This window comes from Muntiacus reevesi, chromosome 6 (assembly GCF_963930625.1).
Source record: "Muntiacus reevesi chromosome 6, mMunRee1.1, whole genome shotgun sequence".
Taxonomy (NCBI): Eukaryota; Metazoa; Chordata; class Mammalia; order Artiodactyla; family Cervidae; genus Muntiacus; species Muntiacus reevesi.
Genome location: NC_089254.1, coordinates 106,098,387 through 106,123,318, shown reverse-complemented (window position 1 = coordinate 106,123,318; position 24,932 = coordinate 106,098,387). Strand labels below are relative to the sequence as shown.

The 24,932-nt window shown below is 46.7% G+C and overlaps 1 protein-coding gene across 3 annotated transcripts; it reads right to left on the bottom strand.

The window, feature by feature from the left end:
* Window positions 1–501: 501 nt before the first annotated feature.
* ZNF212 (zinc finger protein 212) lies at window positions 502–16,217 on the bottom strand. 3 transcript variants are annotated; one of them, XM_065939348.1, is made up of 6 exons: window positions 8,571–8,944; window positions 4,511–4,900; window positions 4,280–4,406; window positions 3,678–3,767; window positions 3,193–3,282; window positions 502–2,422 (listed from the first exon to the last, which is right to left on the bottom strand). In XM_065939348.1, the coding sequence occupies exons 1-6, from the start codon at window positions 8,571–8,573 to the stop codon at window positions 1,614–1,616; spliced, it is 1,509 nt and encodes a 502-aa protein (XP_065795420.1). In that variant the 5' UTR covers window positions 8,574–8,944; the 3' UTR covers window positions 502–1,613. The 3 variants fall into 3 exon arrangements, with proteins under 3 accessions (XP_065795420.1, XP_065795421.1, XP_065795422.1); XM_065939349.1 differs by lacking the exons at window positions 3,678–3,767; window positions 8,571–8,944 and adding an exon at window positions 16,086–16,217; XM_065939350.1 differs by lacking the exons at window positions 3,678–3,767; window positions 8,571–8,944 and adding an exon at window positions 16,086–16,217 and having other exon boundaries at window positions 502–2,419.
* Window positions 16,218–24,932: the final 8,715 nt, after the last annotated feature.

Sequence of the window (24,932 nt, the reverse complement as noted above, 5' to 3'; positions counted from 1 at the left end):
TGTATAGAACTTTTCACTTGTGTGTTCTTACAAAATGATTTGATCCCGTGGACAGAGGAGCCTGGTGGGCTACAGCCCATGGGGTTGCCAAGAGTCGGACCCGACAGAGCAACTCACACACACATACACATGCATTTTTAATTTACAGAAATGGTATTGTTATAGATCACATTCAATTTCTTAAACATTCCCCACCAGCACCAAGTATTTAAGATGGCCCCACACGGCTCCGTGTACACCTATGCCAACACTCCTGCCTCCCCATGACTCCTCATGTACCACCGCGTTTCACCTGCCCTCCCTATCGCCCACCTCCCAACCTCAGACACTCAGCTTGTCTGCAGTCCTCGACCACCACAGGTACTGGCGAGTATCCCTTGTGTGCCCTCCTCTCTGCTGCCTGGGTTTAAGGAAGGTGCAGGCCAGGCTGTGCCACGAGGCCTTTACCCTGGCCCCAGGAGGGAATTCTCAACAAATGGAGAAAGCCATCAAACAGGAGCACTTTTTTTTTTTTGCCAGTAGCAAGTTTTATTCTCGGCAACTGCACATCATCAAACGGGATGCACACAGGACCCAGGAGCCCGCTCCCAGCTCCCCCCGCCAACAGGGGACAGGCACCCAACACTCCTGAGAGACATGGTGCTTCTTCTCCATCCTCTCAGGAAATCAGGCCCAAAACAAGTGTGCAGTGTGTGTGATCTGAACAACCTCAAGAAACAACTGGTGTAACAGGGACCAACTCAAGGGACCGCCGCACGAATACAAGCTGACCAACCCAAAGTGAAGACGGGGCTCTCCACTCTGGGAGGCTGAGGAAGCATAGCGGGGACGGGCTGGACGGGCAGGGAGGAGCCCCCTCGAAGAAGCAGCCGTAGACCAGCTCCTCTCCTGGACCCTCCCCACCCAGCAGGGGCTCTGCAGGCTGCCTCACTACGCTGTCCCTCGTGGTCGGTTAGCCCCCCCAGAGCGCCCAGGACCCCCACGACAGGGGGCTCAGCACTGCGTCCCGGCCTCTGGCCTGACTGAATGTGGGTGGGCTGAGCGAGCCCGTGAGTGACTCCCTCCTGGAGGGCAAGCCAGGTTCACCTGTTAGGAACAACTTCTATGACTCTGGAAATTTAAACAGCGCCGGGCTTTCTTCATCAACTAAAATCTAATCACCCCCCCCCCCCAAAAAAAAAGGTTCTTCAGAGCAAGGTAAGCAGTTCCCTTTAATTATCTCCTCTACTTGTCCGGAACCAGGAGACCACGGAAGAGGAGGACCCACGAGGCTGTGCATCCACACGCCCGCTCACTCCTCTGACTCGGACTCAACCCCTGGGAAGACCCAGAGGCTAGGAAAGGTCCCCGGCCGGCAGGGTCAGACAGCCCCACCCAGCCTGTGACTTTCCGCTCGGACGAGAAACCAGAGATGGCAGGAGAGGCCTGGCCCAGGCTCCCCGCCTCCCCTGGATTTCAGGACAGCCTCTGGGCTCGGCCCAGCGCCTGGCCACGGAAAGCAAACCAGAGAGAGCCCCCTCAGGGAGAAGTCAGTCTCTGACCCTGCAGTGTCTGTTGGGGGACAGTGCCAGCTCCCCCCACCCCCCCCTCCGCTGGGTGAGGGGCTGGCACCCCTAGAGCAGGCCGCTGGGCCTGGCGGGCTGCAGGGCCAGCCCGGCCCGCTCCCGCTGGTGGATCTTCTGGTGCTGCAGGAGGTGCTGCTTCTGCACGAAGCTCTTCTCGCACTCCGGGCAGCTGTAGGGCCGCTCGCCCGTGTGGATGCGCTGGTGCCGCACCAGGTCCGACGGGTGACTGAAGCTCTTGCCACAGTAGCCGCAGAGGAGGGAGCCCCGGCTCCTTCTCCAGGGGATGTGGCCGGGCAGGGCGACCAGACTGTTGGGTGAGAACCGCTCCTGGGCCGGGCGGCCGGCCCGGGCAGCCTCCTGCAGGTGGCAGCGCTGGTGAGTCAGCAGGCTCACCCGGCAGCGGAAGCTCCTTGCGCACGCGTCGCACTGGAGCGGCTGCGCCTTCCGGGCTGGTGGCTTCAGCTGGGGCCGGGGCCTCGCCTCTGGCTCTGAGGGGGTCTGCGGGTGTGAGGCCTCACACTCGGAACATCCGCAGGGGCCAGCGCTGTCCCTTCTCAGCTGCAGGCCTTGCCCACACTCCCGACCGGGCTGCAGCTGCTTGTGACACTTGCGCTTCGGGGGGCAGCCCAGAGTTCTGCCACTGCCAGGGTCTCTCCCGCCCTCGGTGGGCTCCTCCAGACGAGTGTCCCCGGGACCTGATTCCAAGAGGATGGACCTGCCCTGCCCATCCCAGAGCTCAGCCTGTTCCGGACTCTGGAGAGCCTGCTCGTCGGCAAAGCCCGAGCACTCTCCGGGAAGGTCCGCGGAGCTGTCCTGTGTGTACTGTGTCTCCTGCTTGACCACGACCTCCTCCACTGCTGAGAGAAAGGAGAACCACAAAAGAGATCACCATCTAGGTTGTTTCAGAGCTAAACGCACCTCAGCGAGCTTCAGAAGGGCTCAAATTAGAGTACCCCAGGACCAAGGGAACTGGGACAATCTGAAAGAGGAGACTGAGTGGCTTGCAAGACCTGAAAAACTAAACCTATACTCAGGTAGAGACGTGCTGATTGGAATCTAAACACATTATGCCTACAGACACTGTTATAAGTTCTCCAAGCTTGTCCACAAATTTGCTTTCAACCTCTGTAGAAAATGGCTAGATAAACACAGGTAATGCATAAGCTACTTTAAGTGTTAAGAGTGTTAAAATAATAAATGTGAACAATGAAACAAACACACACCTAAACCTGTAGCTTAGAGATCCAGTATTCAGCTCCGTTCTTCCTGCATAGTCTCCCCAGACGACCTGGATCCCAGTGGCTTCTCCTGCCTCTTGCCCAGCGAGCCTCACTCTGTAGATCTGACCCACCCTGCTCTGTCTCCACTGGGTTCTGACTCACGTCTATTAGGTACACGACCCTGTACGAACACGGAAGGGCGAGGCGGCCGCCAGTCTCAAGGACTCCCCGCAGCAGTGAAGGAGCTAAGAGCCACATGTTAAAGATGAACTCAAGACAACCATAAAGGAATTTAGAATAAACGCCGGACAAGACGACTGACAATCAGCGTGGGGCAGTTTGGTGGTGGCAAAGCTCACCACAGGCTGCCGGGGGTGGGACGGGGGTGGAATTCTGGAGCCACTCACCTGGGTGGCCACCACGAGACTCTTCCTCCTCCAAGTCACCCGGCATCTCTGCACCCAACTCCATGTCTCCTTCGGGCTGGCCGAGCACCTCTGGGGTGGAAAGGGCACAGTGTGAGCCCAGAAGACAGGACTGGTCATTTGCCAGTGAACAAGGCGACCGAGGTCAAGGAGCTGAAGCTAAAACTTCAGAAGATTCACAGTTACTTTCCCCTAGCAGTTTTGGACAATTCAGAAAATTACGGCCAATTCGAAGGATCCATTTGGCTAATGGCCACCTTCAACGCTCCTTCTCAGCCGCTGGGGGCCAGGGCCCAGAGCTCCCTGCTTTCCTCCCAACACCAGCCCCACCTCCCACGGAAGGGGGCTCCTTTCCGGGGGTCTAACTTCACCTGGGCCACAGCCCTGCAAGGCAAGGTGAGCACTGCTGTCCCCACTGGGACAGACAAGGCAATAGCCACCAGCACCTACGACCCAGCCAGGCTCACCGTCTCCTCTCTGACCATCTTCCCCTTCCGTCTCCCTCCCTCCGCTCCGGTCACACCGGCCTTCTGGACAAGCCTCCACAGACCTCAGTTCTAAAGGAGTTTAGAACCAAACAAAATGCGTCTATTATTTTACCTATAAAGATGAACATCTATCAAGCAGCACTTCTAATTAATCAACACAATATGAACTTGGAAACCACAGGACCGGCTGTAATTCCAGGTAAATGCCAAGAAACATTGTTTGGTGAGTCCCTGCTGCCTGCCCATCCCAGGTAACAAAGGATTTCTTGTCAAGCCGTCCTAAGGATTAAAAACAGCTTGAGGTATCCTAGTTGTGTTACACTCTAACGCACATGACGACATTTTATCTATTAGTATAAATGCTATCAAGAACTGACTACGTGAATAGAGAGAAGAAATACAAAACCTTTCCATGAGTCTTCCTAAACTGAGGGCCCGGAGACTCCCATTACTCAACCCGGCTGAGGCCAAGAGAGGACTCACAGCCACGAGAATCCCAGGTGAAGCCTGGGTCACAAACGCCTCGGTCAGGAATTGCAGGATGTCTGAGGGCGAGGTTCAGGGAGAAAACCGCTACCTACTCAGAGAGACCAGAGTCTCATAGTTGCTCTTCATCACGTTGGCATAGAGCTCCTTCTGCCAGTCTTCCAGGTTCTCCCACTCCTGCTCCGAAAAGCAGACTCCATCATTTTCAAGTGACCTGGACACCTGGAATCATAAATGTCACACAGTGAGGGCCTCCGATCAAGGATACAAAGGAAAAGCCGGCCACTGAGAAATCTTCACTGACAGCCCCTAAGAATCAGGCTTACCTTGGGGGCCTCGCCCTTGCTGCCGGGGGGCAGTCGCAGGATCCAGAAGTTCCTGTTCCTCAGCAGGTTCTCCACGTTCTCCAGCCGCCTCTGCAGCAGCCCGTACTCCTGGAGCAGGGTCCCCAGCACGGCCCACTTGCCCTCCAGCTGGTTCCCGAACTCCACGGCCGTCTTCTCACAGTCGGCCAGCTTCTTCTCGGCCGTGCCCGTCCGCCCCTCCAGAGTCAGCAGGCGGGCGGCCTGGGACTCCACCTTCTTCTCCACGGCCTGGATGGCGGCCACCACAGTCCAGAGTGAGATCTCTGTGGTCTCCAGGTAGGAGCTTTTCTCCGTTGCTTGTGGGGGCGGCGTGGAGGAAGTCAGAGGGCTGGAGCGGTGCTTCCTCCTGTGCTGAAGAACCAGGTGCAGGGTCAGGCAATCTCTTCCAAACAACAGGCTAAAAACACACAAGGAGGCCAGGAACACTATGGCACCCAGTTTCTACTTTTTTCTTTTTTAGTTTAAAAAGCACGTGCTTTCATACTCTGATACTTCAGATTACACATACACGCCGTAAGAAGAAGAAACCGAAAAGGAGAAAGAAAGAAACATGTATGTAAAATATCACCATCCAGAAATAGGCTGTTGGAATTTTGGTGTTTCCGACAGGTTCCCCCCGCCCCCATCTTTTAACTTATTTTATTTTTCAACAAAACTGCCATCATAAGTGTTTTGTTACCTGCGTTTCACAGCCAGCCTTTTCAGTACGACTTTCCAGTGTCAGTATTCATGTTTTTAAGCCAATTTTTTTCTATTTGATATTTTAGAGTATGTATGGTACTCTGCTATGATAAATGATGTGATTTCCATCCACTCTCACCTCCACACTCCTGCCAGACTTCGCAGTGGATCATGTCAGCCCTGCAGGTGGCTCTCCACAATCAAGACAAAATTCCTTAGCAGGACCTACAAGACTCAACACATTCACCTTTGCAACTTACCAACGAGGACAGTGAAAACTGAATCCTTCAGAAACATTTACTTAAATGGCCTGAGTCCTCGGGCACTGTCCCTAGGCTTCACATTTTTAGGGTCTGTCCCTGACAGTGGCTGAAGCTCAGAATTAATAAAACCAACACCCGGGAAGTGTTTCTGAGCTGTCCGCTTGCCCACACTGTGTGTGCATGTCAGTCTTAAACCCCCAAAGCTTCATATTCTCTTATATGGCACATACTTTATTCAAGGCTGCTTCTCTAACTATAATGAGGACATGGAGAACAAGACATTGGAAGGAGATAACTTTGGATGAACTGCCAGGGCCTGAGCTTATGGTCTAGAGAAAGAGGGGATGAGATGAGGCCAACCAATGGCACAGAACTGAACATTTAAGTTTGGCCGTGACCTAGTCCAGGTAACCAACTCAGTTCATTACTGAGCTATTTAAATCAAAGGCTTAAATATCCCCCTTAAAAAACATGTGAAGAAAAGTTTAATGTAAAAGAAAAATACAAATGAAACAAAAGAAATTTGATTACTGGATAAAATCATTTCACCACACATTTTGCCTTTAAGAGTCTCTAGTTTTTTGGAATCTCTTTCCTTTCTGTGGCCCAGCACTGTGTTACTTACTAGCACTGTTTTCCAAACAGGAAGGTGGGTTGGGATCTGAGCAGAGAAATAACATCCCTCCTCTTCCACGTCCTCAAAGGCTAAAAAGAGCAGGCAAGCCCAGCTTCCTCTTTTCTTTTGTTTTAAATTATCTATCATGACAGAAACAATTTGAATGTCCATCAACTGGTGAATGGATAAACAAACCAATGGTGGTCCATTCGTTCGTTATAGGTTGAACTGTGTCTCCCCAAAAGTACCGGAGGAAGTCCTAACCCCCATGTGATCTGACTTGGAGATAGTCTTCACCACGCATCAAGTTAAAATGAGGTCAGGAGGGTTGGCCCTAATCCAGAGTGACTGGTGTCCTAAGAATGTGGGAGAAATACAGACACGAAGACACACACACAGAGGGAAGACACACTGTGGAGACGCACACGTGGATCTGGAGCAGAGGCTGGAGCTGCGCTGCCACAAGCCAAGAACACCTGGCGCCGGCAGAAGCCAGGGGAGAGCGGGGCACAGATGCCGCCTCACGGTTCTCGTAAAGAACCAACCCTGTGGGCCCCTGGAGGTCAGACTTCTAGCCTCCAGAACTGAGAGACAGTCACTTTGCTGGTTAGGCCACCTAGCTGGCGGGCCTTTGTTACAGCAGCCCTAGAAAGATACACCTTATACCAGAATGGTTAGTGTCAGTCACTCAGCGTGTTCGACTCTTTGCGACCCCATGGACTGTAACCTACCAGGCTTCTCTGTCCATAGAATTCTCCAGGCAAGGATACTGGAGTAGGTTGCCATTTCCTTCTCCACCTTATATCAGAATACTCCTCAGCAATAAAAAGGAACGATTTATTGATACCTATAATAACATGGATGAATCTCAAGATCACAAATGTGAAAGAAACCAGACACAAAATGGTACATACTGCGTTCACTTACACAACATTCAGCAAAAGACAACTATGGACACAAGACACATCAGTGGCTGCCAGGGGCTGGGACTGGAGGAAATTAATCACTTAGGGAGTACTTTTGGCGATGATGATGACAATATTCTGTAACTTGGTAATATGATGGCTATACATTTTTCAAAACTCACTGAACTACAGTTATGCTTAAGGAGTGAATTTTATTGTGTGTAAATTATATCTCAGTAAACAGGACGCAGAGTATCAAGGAAGGAGAAAATGTTAGCTATCATAAAAGATACCATAAACAAAGTCGAGAAACAAACAGGAAGAGAATATTTGTAAACAGGATATGAATCAGAAAGAAAAGATAAATAACCCAAACATAAAACTGCAGACTATAAGTAATTTGCAAAAGTGGAAATGTAGGTGGTCAGTAAGCAAATGAAAAGACAACCACATTAGCTGTCAGGAACGCAGATACAACCAAGTGAAGTCACTTTTCATCAACCTGTTTGAGAAATATGAAAGAGAGGGAAAGGGAACAACAACCAGAGCCAACTATGACGTGGTAAGTCTGGTACCCTCGTAACATTCCTGGAAGGAATGAAAAATACTACAGACTTTGAGGGAAGAAAATATCCAAAAGGTCATTAAAAACGCTTTCACCTAGTGATACCACTAAGGGACTCTTCAAAAATAAACAGATTATTATTCAGCGACATACATACGAAGATGACTGAATACTGGCAACATTCTTCGGAAGAGCCAAAACCTTGAAATAATCTTGATGTCTTTTTTTTGTCTGCACCAAGTGGCTTACAGGATAGTTCCCTGATCAGGTGTTGAACCTGGGCCACAGTAGTAACTGGCTCCCCAGGTGGCTCAGAGGGTAAAGAATCCACCTGTCAATGCAGGAGACTCAAGAAATGAAGGTTCACTCCCTGGGTTGGAAAGATCCCCTGAAACAGGAACTGGCAACTCATTCCAGTATTCTAGCCTGGAGAATTCCATGAACAGAGTAGTCTGGCAGGCTACAGTCCATAGAGTCACAAGGAATTCAGACACGACTGAAGTGACTAGGGGCATGGTGACAGTGCCAAGTCCTAACCACTGGACCGCAAGGGAACTCCCTCTAGATGTCTATCAATAAGAAGATGGTTAGATGAATTGTGGCACAAAGATGATGCTACGCAATTGTTAAAAAGAATGAGTTAGATCTATGTGTATGATCTGGAAGAATGTTCGTCATATACTGATAGAATAAAAGGCAACTCTGAGGGAAATACATTTATTATGACTTCATTTTCCTAAAGAAGAGACAAGATGAGAGTATATGTTTGTTTTAGCACACAGGAAGGTGTGGGAAGATATTCACCAAACTATACTAACACAAGTCAGCCTCAGGATGTGAGAGAGAGGGACTTTAATCTTTGATTATAAACTATTACTTGTTTGACTTTTTCACTAAACACATACTCCTCTATAATTTTTCCCTTAGATTTTATACATAAGAATACTCCTGAAGGCAATGAGAAATCTTTAAAAAGTACACTTACACTCACCATATTTCTGGATTTTCTGGGACAGTCCCGCTTGCAAATTGTATCTTGCTGTCAGATCATGTATCATACACCGGGCCTGCAGCTATGGTCTGCTTATGAGACACAGCCACAATCACTGCTTATGAGACACAGCCCCTGCTCTTAGGAAACCTACAAGCTGCTTGAGTAAAACACTAAACAACACTCTAAAGTGAGACTTGACAAAGCTGGAATAGATGATATTTAAGGTTGCTTCTAGCTCTGAGATAGATGACTTTTGTATTGAACAGAAAAAAAAGAATATTTACATAATACATAAAATATATAAAGTAGTGACAACAAATCTCTATGTAACCAGCATTCAGGTAAAAAGCTAATTAATTAAAATTAAACACATATGTGCACACACACACACACAGACTACCTTGGAGATACCATGGGTTCAGTTCCAAACCACCACAATAAAGCAGGTATGACAATAAAGCAAGTCAAATGAATTTTCTGATTTTCTAGTACATATGAAAAGTTATGTTTACACTATTCTGTAATCTAATGCAATAGCGTTATGTCTAAAAAACAGTATATACCTTAATTTAAAAATACTTTATTGCCAAAAAATGCTAACCATCATCTAAGCCTCCAGTGAGTCGGAATCTTTTTTGCAGTATTAACATGAAAGATCATTGATAACCATAACAAATATAATAACAATGAAAAAGTTCAAAATATTCTGAGAATCACCAAAACGTGACACAGAGATACGAGGTGGGCAAATATGTTGGAAAAACAGCAGACTTGCTCAACAGAGAGTTGCCATAAACCTTCAACTGGTCAGAAACTCTGTCAAGGGCAGTAAAACAAAGCGCAACACAGTGAGGCATGCGTGCGTGCGTGTGTGTGTGTGTGTGCGTGCGTGCGTGCGTGCGTGCGTGTGTGTGTGTGTTTTATTTATACATCAACTTTACAGTCCTTCGTACAACTCTCTGAAATAACTACTATCCCAAATTTGGTTTTTCACTATTAACTGCCCTTTTTCATTTTTTTTTTTTTTACCACGTTTGTTTCCAAAAAACATATTCTTCTCATTGTTCATGTTTTAAGATTTTACATAAACAAGTCACTCTTCTACAACTCCAGGGACCAGCTTGGTATTGCAGGTGGCTTTGATTAATTCATTTTCACTGCTGTATAATATTCTACCATGTGACTACACCACAATTTATTTTTCCATTTCACTACTGGTGTTACCTCATCTTTATCATTACGAACAGTAGTATGATGAATAGAACTGTACCTGGCTTTTAGTGGATATGGGCAAGTTTTCCAAGAGCATAGTCCTAGGAAGGGAATTGTTGGCTCATAGGGTATATACACATCCTGAATTTAAACAGATAATGTCAAATGTTTTCCAAAGTAGTTTTATCAATTTCACTCCCATAAGAAGTCCATAAGTATTCTGGTTGTTCAACAATATCATCATCGTTTGTCACTGTCAAAATAAAATTTGTGAGCCTCTAGCAAAGTGAAAATGATAGCTGCTCAGTCATGTCTGACTCTTTGCAAGCCCCTGGACTATAGCCTGCCAGGCTCCTCTGTCTATGGAATTCTCCAGGCAAGAATACTGGAGTGGGTAGCCATTTCTTTCTCCAGGGGCTCTTTAGGACCCAGGGATCAAACCTGGGTCTCTTGCACTGCAGGCAGACTCCTTCCCTTCTGAGACACCAGGGAAGGCCTTGTGCGTGTCCCTCTGTAGATCTGAAATGATATCTCATCATAGTTTTCATCTGCATTTTTTTTTTATTACTAGCAAGGGATAAGCATCTTTCCTTAATTTTACTGGCCATTCAAATTTCCCCTTCAGTGCTGAAGTCTTTAGTCCATTTATCTTTTGGGTTATCTGACTTCTCTAAATATTTATGAGGTTGTCTGATACAATTTGTCTGTAAATTCTGTATACTAATCTATCAGTTATATGTATTACAAATAACTTCCCTTATTTGTGCCTCATTTTAAAATTCTCTTTATTACTGTTCAATATAAAGTTTTAATGTAGGTGAGTTTTTTCATCAGTATTAATTCTCTTCTGGTTTGAACTTTCAAGTCAGGTGTACAAAAAACATCTATATCACACGATACTGTCTTCTAAACACTTGATAGTTTTGACTTTCACATTTAAGTATTTATCTCAACTAGAATTGTGACAGTATTTGTGTACAGTGCAAGCCTCACTTTTCATATGGGAAGTCAACAGATCTAATACTATATACTGTAAAACCCACCTGCTATCTCTGTCATAAATCAATTTTTCATACATGAAATTAGTCTGTTTCTGGCATCTCTCTTCTGTTCTATGGGTCAATTTTCTACTGCTTTACCAAAATTACCGTCTTAATGACACAGCTTTTTGATAATTATTGACACCTGGTACAAGTCCCTCCTACTTATTTTACAGAAGTATCTTGATTATTTTTGGCCTGGTGATAGTCTCCAAGTTTGAAAGGTTTCACAAAAATATCTTTAGAGATTTTGTCTGGCACTGCATCAAATTCATAGATAAATCTGAGAAATGACATCTTTAGAATAAAAATGCTTCAATCCACTCACAGTATATACTCCTTTTCTAATGTGTTTTTAATATATTTTGATATTTAAACATATTCCATAGGTATCTGTTCCAATTATCAGTTGCTATATCATAAATAATTTCCAAACGTACTGGCTTGAGACAACAACATGTATTTTGCTCACAAATCTGCAACTAGAGGCGGCTTTGTCATGGACAGTTTGGTCAAGTGAAGCACATTATGGGCAGGTGCTAGAATCACCTGAAGAATCCCAAGCCCCATGGACAGGGATGATCTTGGTGGCAATGGTCATGCTCTGTTCAATAGCTCTGCCTAAGGTCCCAGTCTGCAGTCAGCATCAACCACTAGAATACGCTTGCATTTCTAATAGGGCATTTTTGCCTTCTCTCTTTTTTCTTCATTAATCTCTCTAAACACTGAAATTATATATCAAAAGCTATGTGGATAAAAAATTATTATCCTCTGTGTCCATGCTGCACACTGCAACTGAAGGAAAGTTACATGGCTCAAAATAGCCTGGAGTTAAAACTCCCCTCGGGATCCTCCCCACCATTCAATGCAAAACAAAGAACTCTCTCACCCAAAGAAAAAAAATGGACATTAAGGTTGATTAAGCCCAGCTCCCAGCTGGTCCCAGCCTCTGGCCGATCTCCAGAATTTCTTGCCCCAGCCACTTACGAGATAACTACTCCGAACAACCTTGGAGAAGAACAGGCCCCCTTAGGACAGCAGATTTCCACACATGTGCCTCTATATACTTGCGCCATTCTTGGGTTAGTGCAGCCGCTCACTAATCTGACTGCTGCCCCTTCTCGCCTCTTTAAAGGTGATCTGTTCCTGGAAAGTGCTGGTCTCATTCGTTTTCCGAACCTCGCCTTCTCTAACTCCTTTACCCTACAGTAACAGCCACCAGAAACATGCAGATGCTAAAATGTAAATTAATTAAAATTAATTAAAAATTGAGTTCTTCAGTTCCCCAGCCATTGAGCTGCATTGCAAGTGCTCGACAGCCACATGCACTTTGTTCCTACTTCACTGAACAGGGCGGAGAATATTTCCACCATCTCAGAAAGCTCTGTTGAAGGCACTACACCCTTACTAGTTTTTTATTCATAAAAAACTATAAGTTGTGCTAAAATTTATACTATGACAGTGAATTTTCCTTGTAGTTCTATCAATTTTTATTTTACATATTTTGAGGCTATATAATTAGATGCACATAGATTAGAAACATTCTATCAGGATAGTAAATTAAGTCTTTTACCATAATAAAAGCAGTAGTAGCCCTTTATCTCTAGTAATATTAATACAGCTAAGCCAATTTTCCTTTTTAAAAAATACTGTTTATTCTTTTATTTTATTTTTGGCTGTGTTGGGTCTTTGTTGCTGTGCATGGGAATTTTCGAGCTGCAGCAAGAGGGGGCTATTCCTCGTTGCAGTGCACAGGCTTCTCACTGTGGGGGCTTCTCTTGTTGCGGAGCACTGGCTCCAGGAGCTGCAGCACAAGGACTCAACAGCTGTGGCACATGAGCTTAGCTGCTCCATGGCATGTGGAACCTTCCTGCACTGGGACTGAACCCGCGTGCCCTACACTGGCAGGTGGATTTTAAACTACAGAACCACTACAGAAGTCCCCAATTTTCCCATGATTAATATCAGCCTGGTACATGTTTTCATATCCTTTTATAGTCAACTGCTTTTATAGCTTTATCTTTTAGTCATATCTCTTAAAAACCATTTGCTAAACCATCCTATCAATCTCTGCCTCTTAACTAAAACATTTAGTCCATTTACACTTATCGGAATTGTTAGTCTATTTTTATTTATTTTTACCTTATTTGTGCTATTTATCCCATCCTGTTTCTTGCCTTCTTTTAGATGGATTTTTTTCTTATTCTATTAATCCCCCTTTTAAATTTTAAGTTATATAGCCAATGTCTAGTCTTTTAGCAACCATCCTAGAAACTGCTTACAAACTTTAAACATCTGAATTTTGATCAGATATCAATGCTAATGTTTATATCAATGCTGCCATGTATTTTACAAGACCAGTGCTGTAACCCCTGAGCTATGGAGCCAACTGCTGCCATGTATTTTAATTCTATCTTTGTTTTTAACACACAAGAGAGTATTACTCTTTTATTCAGACAATAGTTGTTTAGATTCACCCATTTTAATGGATCATCATATTTTCTCACATTATCACTTTCCACTTAGGATAATTTTCCTTGTACCTGAAGTACATTCTTTAGAATTTCCTTTAATGAGTATACTAGTAACAAATTGTCAGTTCTGTCTGAAAATATTTCACCATCTTTTAAAAAGATACTTTTGAGAAGTATAAATATGGGACAACATAGTTATTTTCTTTCAGCCTTTCCACCATGCCAATCTATTGGAGGCTGGATTCCAGCATTGTTGAGATGAACTTCATCAGTCTTAACAGTGGTTCATTTGAAGGTAATCATTTTAAAGAATTATCTATGCATTGTATTCTGTACCTTCACCATTGTGTGTCTAGGTAGAGATTTCTTTATGTTTACCCTGATTGGGATCTACTGGGTTTCTAAGTATTTGTATTTGCATCAGTCCTTTGATATCCTCAGCCATTAACCAGTCATCAAACATGGCCTCCAGTGCAGACTGTGTGTGTTTCCTACTGGAATTCCAATATGTTTTTCTTCTGAAATTGCAACCTCTGAAATCTCTGAATGACTAATTCTTTGCCCATTCATTTTACTGGCTTTTTCTCAGAGTTTTTCATTACTTTTTGCATAACTTTTTATTGGGAATTTGTTTTTTCTTAGATTGTATCTATAAGAATTATTTGCAGTCTGAGTTAAGTGTTGAATACTTCAGAGATTTGGGTTCATTTCTGATAGACAGCTGGAGGCTCTGCTTTAAATTCTAGGCTTAAGGTTTCCCAGACACCAAGGTCATATGCATTCAGGCAACAAGCCCCCTGGAGAGTCAACATGAATCCTCAAGGGGGCACCTGGCTCCCATCTCTCAGCACCAAGGTCACACCCGAGAGGTAAGGGCTTACTTCCAGTTCACCCTGAGGGCTGCCCTTTGAAGTTTCATGTTATGAGACTGGAGTTGAACGCATCTGAGACTTCCCATCTTCGGCTCTGAGTTTTGTCTATTTTCCAATGCCCCTTAAGGTTACAAACACTACCAATGAATGTTCAGCAAATGTCCTCAAAGTTGGCTTCAGAAATCCTTCTTATCTCTTAAGAACTCACCCTTTCACTTAGGCTTTGGGCTCTTTCATATTTTTTACTAACTACATTTCAAATATATTTGTTCCCCTCACCCCTCAGAATTTTTGGTTGTTTTCATCAGGGCACCCTTTGACCATACTGTCAAACTAAGAATTACAGAATCCTTTATCTGAAGACAAGAAATGAAACATGCTCAAGGACAATTTAAATATGTTCTGCATTGATAGATCCATAAATTAAAGCATACTTGGGGGTTTTGGAGGACAAGACTTCCTTTTAACAAGGTCTGTTGAAGACATGTAGGAAACTGCACTGAACAGTTAGGAAGAAGTATTCTGAAGTTAGTAATGTGTCCTCCAGCCCAACTTTAGTATTATAATGTGGTCTTGAGAAAAAGCCAAGTCTTTGACTAGATCACCTTAGCTTAAAGGAATCAAATGAGGTAAATATAGTGATATCATGAACATCTGTGTCTTGTCATAATTCATTGAAAACAAACACGTATTAAGTCTCCCAATCCTTAGTTCTTACTGACTTCCCACAAGAACCAAATACAACGCACCCAGCTCATGGTCAAATTTTCACAACAGGATCTCCTTAGCCCTCTCACATGATTCTGAAAGTGTCTCTAGATCAAGAAATGCTGCCCTAATGACCAACTGAACTCCACCTGCCCTTTCTACAGCAAATCCTTATATCATCAAAGTAACCAACACTTCGTAAAAAGAGAATGTCAGAGCTGCCAAGAACCTTGTGTGATGCAAACTCAGTCGCTTCAGTCATGTCCTAGTCTTTGCGACTCTATAGACTACAGCCCGCCAGTATCCTCTGTCCATGGGATTCTCCAGGCAGGAACAATGGAGTGGGTCGCCAAGGCCTCCTCCAAGGGATCTTCCCGACCCAGAGATCGAACCTGGGTTTCCTGCATTGCAGGCGGATTCTTCACCGCTGAGCCACCAGATCATCTAGTAAATAGTAACAACACTCAATTTACAGCTAAGAAAACAGAGGCTTAAAGTGAACACAGTTGCCTAAACTCACTAGACTAGATAGCTGAGAGCAGAGTTACTGGCTAAAACCCAGTTTCCCGACTCCGTGCCCAAGCTCCACGTCTTGCCATTCCCTGAATGGGGACATGTGGGACAGGAGACAGAAACAGATCGACAGCTTCCCAGACAAAAAGCCAGCAACTTACACCGTGAGGATAACACCTGCCCCCCCAGGGAGAGAAAGCCCAGCCTTAACTTCAACCAGCGCGGCTGCAACTCCGGGCAGAGTCTGCAGCAGGAGACAGTACGGCAGAAGGAACGAGGGCAACCCCATCAGGCCGACAACGGGCTGGTCACAGAGAAGCAGAGTCCTGGGGTCCCGGAACACGGGGTAAGTTCTCTGGCAATGACAGGGACCCAGGGTTTCCCATCCGCGCCTCCTCACCAGCTTGGAAACGGACTCTCAGGGCGCGACGAAAACAGGTCGGGACGATAACAAATCCAAGAACATGAAACAAGCCTCGAAGAAGTTTCTCGGCGAAGACGCCGGGGCAAAGGCCGACGCGGAGGGAACCGTCCGGGAGAGGGCAGGGCGTCGGGGGAAGGTCAGCGTGGACCCGCGCCAGCCGCTGACCACCGACGCCCAGCCCCACCGGGGCCGCACCTCGAAGCCCAGCCCCCACCCGGGGGCTCCGCTACCCCCAGCACGCCCCGGGCCCGCACAAGGAGGTCTCTTACCCGAGCAGGTGCCAGCTCCGCCATGGCTGCCACCCGGGGCCCGTCTGTTACGCCTCGGGCTGCGTGCGGGGTTTCCTGGGGGACCCGCCGGCACCTCCTGGCAGCCGCCCCCAGCGCCGTGTTGATGCAAGGTGCATTGTGGGAGTCCGGCCCTCCCGGGCCAAGACGGGCGCCACCCGCCGGTCCTCGCCGCACGGGGTTTCCCCTAGCGCCCCCGTGCGGCAGGAGGGTGAACGACACCTCGGCATTCCTCCGGAGAGGGACGCAGGACTGGGTCTTTCCAAGTCAAGGGCCGGTTGCGAATTTAAGACGAGACTCGTATAACCACAGCTTCATTAATGAACCCCAAACAATCAATATTGTCTAAGTTTTTATCGTGATACGTTTACCACTCCTTATCAAACACTTAATTCCATTCAAATTCATCTCTCAGTGATTTGAAGGCCTTCCCTGGTCGCTCAGACGGTCAAGAATCTGCCCGCAATGCAGAGACCCAAGTTCGACCCCTGGGTGCCGAAAATCCCCTGGAGAAGGGAACAGCAACCCACTCCAGTATTCCTGCCTGGAGAATTCCATGGACAGAGGAGCCTGTTGGGCTACAGTCCGTGGGGTCGCCAAGAGTCGGACACGACTGAGCGACTAACACACAACACATAGACCTCTGCTTCTCCAGCACTCTGGTAGGTGCTTTGACAGATTAAAAATTGTGTAAAACTCATGGGGGAGAATGAAAGAAGTGAAAGTCGCTCAGTCATGTCAGACTCTTTGTGACTCCATGGACTATACAGTCCCAGGAATTCTCCAGGCCAGAATACTGGAGTGGGTAGCCTTTCCTTTCTCCAGGGGATATTCCCAACCCAGGGATCGAACCCAGGTCTGCCACATTGCAGGTGGATTCTTTACCAGCTGAGCCACAAGAGAAGCCCAGGGCAGAAGAATAGATACATGTATAAGTATGGCCGAGTCCCTTTACTGTCCACCTGAAACTCTCACAGTATTATTATTGGCTATACTCCAATGTAAAACAAAGTTTTTTAAAAATGTAAAACTCAGACATTTCTCTGAGGGAAGAACTTGTAATCCGGTTGGGGGAAAGGGACATGCTCCCAAATGGCAAGCAGTTTTATCCCAAAATAGACTTGTTGCTTTGCTTTTTAGAAAGCAGAAACACATTTCTCATATCAACAGGGGGTTAGGTGCCCAGCCCATCCCACTGAAGCCTATCAGTGATAGGAATCATGCTTTGGAAAATCCAAGAGAGCCCATCCAGCCCACATGCTTCACGTTAAACCACGCATTCTCAGTTTTGGGTTGAAGAGCATGGTTGCTTCACCATTTGAGCACACAATACACAGCACGAATGCAATAATAATTATGTGATTCATGCCACATTGTCTCCATAGAGACAGGTGATGAATTTCCACTCTGAATGATAGGCATGAAGCACTTTCCCTGAGAACTGAAATCTGAAGATCAACAGAAAAGTATGTTCATGTGACTGGCTCCTTCTTAGCATGAGGGCTTAGTTCAGACTTTTCCTCCTCTGAGAGACATCCCCTGACCACACTGTCTACGGTCCAACACCCTCCTCCACCCCAACACTCAGTGTTGTTACCTAATAATTTTCAGGGCATTTGTCACTATCTGGAATAACCTCATTTTCCCATTAGCTTGCATAGTAATTGTGCAAACTAATTACTATGCATAATGTAGTTATGGATAGTGGATAATCCATAACAGTGGATAAGCCCTCCACTGTTATCCTCCATTTCTTGCACACAGAAATGCTCATAAATATTTTTGGATGATTGAATCAAAAAATAAAGATAGGAAAAGTCAGCTCCAAGAGAAGGCATGATGTCAAGGGCAACCAGATCCACAAGCAATTGAATCATTAATATACCTAAAGAAAAAATGGAATGGGCTGAGAAAAATTGGCTGAGATATGTCTCAAACCAACAAAAATGTACTGTCTGACAGAAAAAAAAGTATCATGACTGTAAAGGCAGACATATCAGGACATAGGATACCAAGATCATTAAATGGTTCAGCTACTGAATTCACATGTGCACCAGGCAAACTTCTGATGATGTAGGTTCCCATGTAGCTTTGGGGAAACAACATGTAGTTCAGGCTGATGCAAATATCCAGACCACCCATGGACATTATTAAACTGATACTCTGCCTTATCCATCAGTCTCAGAGTCAGCAAGATTCAGCATCCCAGTCTGAAACTCTAGAAAAATACTTACATCAAATTTCTAGTGTCGAGGGAGGCAGGACCAGGCAGTGGTTTGCAGTCTGATCGGGTTGCAGAGATGGTGCAGCAGTTTAGAAAGTGGACTGAGGGGCTTGCCTGGTGGGCCAGCAGTTAAGAATACTCCTTGCAGTGCAAGGGACACTGGTTCAATTCCTGGTCTGCGAAGATCCCCCAGGCCGCCAAGCAACTAAGCCCAGGCACCACAAAGACTGAGCCTGTGCTCTAGAACCCAAGAGCCACAACTAATGAACCCATGTGCTGCAACTCCTGAAGCCCGTGCACCCTGGAGCCCATGAACCACAACTACGGAGCTTGTGCACCCTAGAGCCTGTGTCTGCAACTAAGAATAACCCCCGATCACCACAATTAAAGAAAGCCCATGTGCGGCAATGAAGACCCACCACAGCCAGAAACAATGAAATTAAATAAATAAATAAATTGTAAAAAAAAAAAAAGAAAAGAAAAGAAAAGAAAGTGGGCCAAGGAGTGAGAGCTCCTGGGTCTATAACCCTGTGCTGCCACTTACTAGATGTGGACCTTGGGCAAGTCTTGAACTTCTCATCACCTCCATGACCTCATTATGAGTGAAGAATAATAGTAGCACATATTTCATAGAGTTATTAAATGAGTTTGCAGATTAAATGAGTTAGTTGAAATCAAGTGCTTAGAACAGTGCCTGTCTCAGGTTAGGAGCTCAAGAAGCATGCCTCCTCCCACTACTCTGTGAAATAACAGATACTTGTAAAGGTGCTTGTGTGGCAGAATGCCTGCCATAGAGCAAGCACTCAGTGATGAATAATTTCTCATTTTGGCTTGTTTTCATTTTGGCAAGGTCTCTATGCCTTACCTTCAATGAATTCACCAAGATAAATGTCATCTTGTTGCAGCCCTTAGAAGCCACCCATTTTCCTTTCCCAACGACACTCAGATCTTGACACAGGCCTTTAAATGAACCTCAATGCATTCACAATTATTCCCGTTGGTGGCAGCCGTATTAGTGGAATCAAGGAAATTTACTGTTAGTACTTGTATCCTGTCATCTCTACATCTGTGGAATATGAATGTAACGTGCAGAGCTGAACGTGACCTTAGATGTTATCTTACTCAAACCTTTCTTTTTAGTGATGGAAAAAAAGTATTCTTCGAATCACAAATAACATAAAGTTTAAAATAATGCTTTAGGGCTTCCTTGGTGACTCAGTGGTGAAGAATTCACCTACGAATGCAGGAGATACAGGTTCGAGCCCAGGTCTGGGAAGATCCCAAACGCTTAGGAAGAACTAAGCCCATACACCACGGCTACTGAGCTTGTGTCCTAGAGCCCAAGAGCCGCAACTCCTGAAGCCTGCGTACCCTAGAGCCCGTGCTCCGCAACAAGAGAAACCACTGCAATGAAGAGCCTTTGCACAGCAACAAAGCGCAGTCCCCGCCGGATGCAACTAGAGAAAAGTCCTCGAAGCAAATGAAGACCCAACACAACCAAAGATAAATATATAAAATCATAAAAATAAAATAATGCTTTTAAATAGTTATCTTGCCCCTTAAATTTTCTATCATATGATTTATAGCATACATATCAACATATATATGTACATATACATATGCCCAAATATCCTTTTCAAATCAAGAACATTTATAGACCACAGCTTTGAGACCTACTTTTGTGGTCTGTTCCCCTTACTATCTTGCAGGTCTCTAGCTGGCAGGGACCATGGCTTTTTTGCTCCTTTCCCATCAATAATCCTTTGGGGAGCATGCTCCACACAGCGTCTGGGTCAGTGAGAACCCCAGAATGAACACTCCTGGGCTCAAGCTGAGCCATCCCAACCCTAAGTGTCTGTATTCGTGTAGTGGACGTGTGTCAATATCGCTGGCCTAGCACGTCTCCCTTCCTCTGAGCAGATGGGCACCCCCTGCCCTTTGGGGACGGCTTTTTCTGGGCTCAAGTCATGTAATTCAAAGGGCTTCCACCATCTTGTTCAGTGACAATTCCAGCCTGATCACAGTGACTGTTTGAGATATATATATATCATTTAAATATAAAAATAAATATATATAAAATTTAAATATAAAATTTTTATTTTTATAAACATTAATTTTTAAAAATAAAATTTAAAATATGTATATAATATAAAGTTTTGCTTATTTTTAATTTATGTCTGGCTGTGCTGGGTCTTCATCACAGCATGGGTTTTTCTCTAGTTGCAGTCATCGGCGGGCTACTCTCTAGTTGCGGTGCCCGGCTTCTCATCGCAGAGGTTTCTCTTGTTCGGGAGCACAGGCTCTAGGGTGCCAGGGCTTCACTAGCTGAGGCGCATGGGCTCAGGAGTTGCGGCTCTCTGGTTTTAAGCGCACAGGCTCAATAGTTGTGCTGCACAGGCTCCATCGCTCCACAGCATGTGGGATCTTCCCAGACCAGGGATCGAACTCATGCCTCCTGCATTGGCAGGTGGATTCTTTACGAGGGAGCCACCAAGGAAGCCCCTCATGACTGTGTGAAAGGCAGGTGTCTGACTCAAAGCAGCCCCGTCACAGCACCCTCGCCTCCTGTCCACAGTATCGGAGCCAGGGGTGGGCCTGTGACTCAAGTTCATCCCTGGAATCCTTTTAAATGGAACTGAAGAAGCAGGTTCATTTCCTTTCTGGTGAAGCTTTAAATGTGAGTCAGGAAGAGTCTTGTCCCCCATTTTTTGGAGTAAGTTAACCCCCAACACAGAGGAAGGAGCAGAGATGACTCATTTGTGTCCCTGACCAGACCTGATGCTTCCGTGGCTCCTCTGAGTCTATGAATAATTCCGGATTCCTCCCAGAAACTTCCCCTTGCTCCTTGGTTGACTGGTCAGGCTCAGATAGGGGAACTGGGTTCCCTATCTGAGGGATAGGGGAACAAGATTTTTTTTTTTTTTTTTTTTTGCATATCCTTTTATCCATTTTGAATTTTGAACGGATCAATGTAAAATCTATTCAAAACTTCATTGATTGATTAAAAACTTGCAGAACTCCTTTTAGAGGGAAAACAGTATTTTGTTCACCAAAAGAGTTTTTCTGGGCATTTTAACTGTGAAAAAATAGGCTCCCAGGCAGGGCTTGGAAGGCAGAATGTGAGCAAAGATAAAACTAAACTGCCCTCCAGAGTAAATTAGGATTTGGGGGTTTCTCTGGGTGTCCTAGGAGTGAGGGACTGCAGAAGGGGTAAGGGAGCTAAGGCAGAGATATGTGAATTTGAGAATCCAGAAAGCATGCATTAACTAAGGAAAATAAACCTTTCCTCACCCCCAAATCATTGAGAGGTGGGGCAGGACTGCTGATTTTTACACTATATGTTACCAATAAAGGATACTGATCCCATTGGGATGCACTCACTAACCAACACTGGCTTATACTTCTGAGACTGGATATAGGACTTTTCTTGACTCTTAAATGGGCATCTTCAGGCTTCCCTGGTAGCTTGGACGGTAAAGCGTCTGCCTACAATGTGGGGGACCCAGGTTCGATCCCTGGGTTGGTAAGATCCCCTGGAGAAGGAAATGGCAACCCAATCCAGTATTCTTGCCTGGAAAATCCCATGGACTGAGGATCCAGTAGGCTGCAGTCCATGGGTTCGCAAAGAATCGGACATGACTAAGAGACTTCACTTTCACTTTCTCTTGTAATAGGAGATAGTCAGCTGAGAGCAATTGTAACGCTTGAGGGATGATACGGGCTTAAAATATGTCTAAAGGGGTGTGAGCAGAGGTTCTCAGCCCTCGGCACATGATGCCAGCATCTCACTAGGAGACTTACAGGAGACCCGTGGGAACCTCAGTGGATGAGGTGAGGGCGATGATTCTGAGGTGAGGATTCTGTCTCATGCCCAGGACTCCCCGAGAATTACCATTCCAGGGATGTTCTTCCATGGTGGCTCCCTAAGGAGCCAGTGTTGGAGTGACAGCCGTGGCCTTGCCCAAACTGTTAGGGTCCCAGGATGATAAAATGGTGCTACAATTTAAAATTTTCTCCCCCTTTTTTTGGGGGGGGGATGCTGCACGGCTTGTGGGATCTTAGTTCCCAGACCATGGACTGAACCCAGGCCCTTGGCAGTGAGAACAGAGTTCTAATTACTGGACCGCCAGAGAATTCCCTACGTGTTTTTCTAACAGTCACAATCGGATGGACCAATACTGGAAAACTCGGACACAGGCTGGTTCATCTTGTGCCTGGTGGGAAGTTGATTCATCTCCCCCTTACCCTCTGCCATCACCTGATATTCCCGGACTAGATCTCGGAGAACCAGGAGTGGTGCCCAGATCCTGGACCATAAGATAACCTTGCTCATCTGTGGTTCTTCATTTTCAGCGGCGTCTAGCTTAACCTTGTCGTCTCCAGACTTCCTCTCTCAGGAAGCCACTTGCTGCTTTTAGCGGCGCTAAGGGGCTACCACCGGGTCTGTGGCACCACGGTCTCAGGTTGACTGGCAGCCTGCTATGGAAAGGTCTTGGCATTGAAAGCCCGCGGAGGTCTGGCCATGACTCACCTTGCATCTTCATCACCTACAACTTCACACATCCTGGCTCTGGCCAGGCCAGCGTCCTGCCTTTCAACGCCGGTTCCTGCCTCCCCTGCATGTCCCATCCGCATCCCACATCACCTCTCCCTCCTTCCCTGCCCCATTCAGGTCATCCCTTTATGCCCGACTCCTCCAGGTCCAGAAGGACATATAAGCTCTTAGCAGCAGATGCTTCTCAATGGGAATCTGGTAGGAAAGAGTTTTACTCTTCATAATTTTTTTTTAAACCAATTTTTACTGCATGCATTCATTTTTTTAATTAAAATACTTTTTAATTAACACATCAGCGGAAGGAAAATAAAAATCCACCCCAAAGCAGGACTACCCTGCTTCCGTAGGTGGACTGCCGGGTCCACACCGAGGATCCTCACTGCCTGGGGGAGGTTCACACTGTCACCCGCTTTGGTCGGCTCAGACGAGGACTCCCCCGGGGCCGGTGCTGGAGGTTGGGTTGACTTGTGGTGTAACCGAGGGGACACTCGGTGCAGTGGGGTCTGCCGAACTAGGACCCAAGAAACTAAACCCAGACTCGGCTCTCTCACTTATCATCCATCACTAAACCTCTTTGGGAATCAGCTCCTTGAAGGTGAAATAAAGGGACACACTCGAGCTGTGGGCGCAGATGTTTCAAATCATGTCTCCCATCCAAATACTAACCAGGCCTGACCCTGCTTAGCTTCCAAGATGGAGACGAGATCAGGCGCGTTCAGGGTGGTATGGCCATGGACCAAACTCAGGTCTCAATAGGGGTTTCTCTCCCCTCCTTCACACACTCAACAGCCAAAAAGCAAAATATGACCCCGTTGGTCTCACTTCCCGTGATTTAGGTTATGAAAATGGCGATTTTCTCCATGTGCTTTTGAAAAACAGAATACTGCTGCCTCCCAACCAGAACCACAGACTAGAGGGTTCCCCTCCTGCTCCAACAAAACTCCACTGAGCTTGTCTATATTTAACTTCTCATTTTCTTAAGATGTGCCTCCTTCCGAAAGCAGAATAGAAGAAGAAGAAAAAAAAAAAATTCCCAGTTAACTGGATTCCAGTTCATTGAGGGTTTACTCTAGGAAGCCACGCTGGAGAACCCTCCAGCCTTGTGAACATGCAGTCTGCGATCTGGACACCTTTTATTTAATTTCGGGAACTCCCTTTGCATGGCAAAAGGGGGTCTGAGGAAAGCAGAGCGGCAGAGATGAGGGCAGGGGCAGAGGCAGAGCACTCACGGACTGTGGCCCCCCCAGGCTGGGACGGAAGTGGGACCCAGGGGAGGAGCAGAAGTCATTCTTGACACAAACAAGGGGCCTGGGGCACGCCACCCCACCCCAGTGCCTGGCCATGCAAGACGCAGAAATGGAGACTGTGGCCCATCAGGACCACAGAGGAGATGCACCGAACTAGTGGGGAGTCCCCTGGGGGCCACCCCCGACCCCCCGCAGGCGCCTGCAGGGTCTGGAGCCCAGGAGGGTCTGTGTCCGAGTCCACGGGGCATGGCCGGATAACAGATAGCACCAGTTGGGAGGCTCAGGGCAGGAGAGCTACAGGGGCTCTCAGAGGCTAGCACCTACCGGCCCGGGCCCTCCTAGGACGAGACTCACCTCCTGCCTGGCCGCTCTGGCAGCAGGAGCCTCGCCCTCACCCCGTGGCCCCAGGAAAGGAGGAAACTGTCAGGACGAGGTCTGAGCCGGCGCACCAGCTGCCTCCGGAGGGCCAGGGGCACCGCACTGAGGGGCTGGAGGTGGGAGGGACAGGCTGGGGGTCCGGGGGGGGGGGGGCCTCCCTCCCCCCATGGGTGCCCCAGCACCGAGAACCTTCCAGAAGCACACTCCCGGGGCATTTTGTAGTCAACCCATTCCCCGCCCCGTGACCCCATGAGTGGGCCCCCTGTTGCTTCTGATTTATGTGTGGTGGGTCAGGGGCAGAGAGAACAGGCCACAGCGGTCTCTCCAGTTCCAGAGGTAGGCAGCGCGTGTGTGGGGGGGTGGACACTCCGCTGGGGGCCCAGCCCTGGTCCCCCGCCCGCCCCTCTAAACCATCTCAGCTGTGT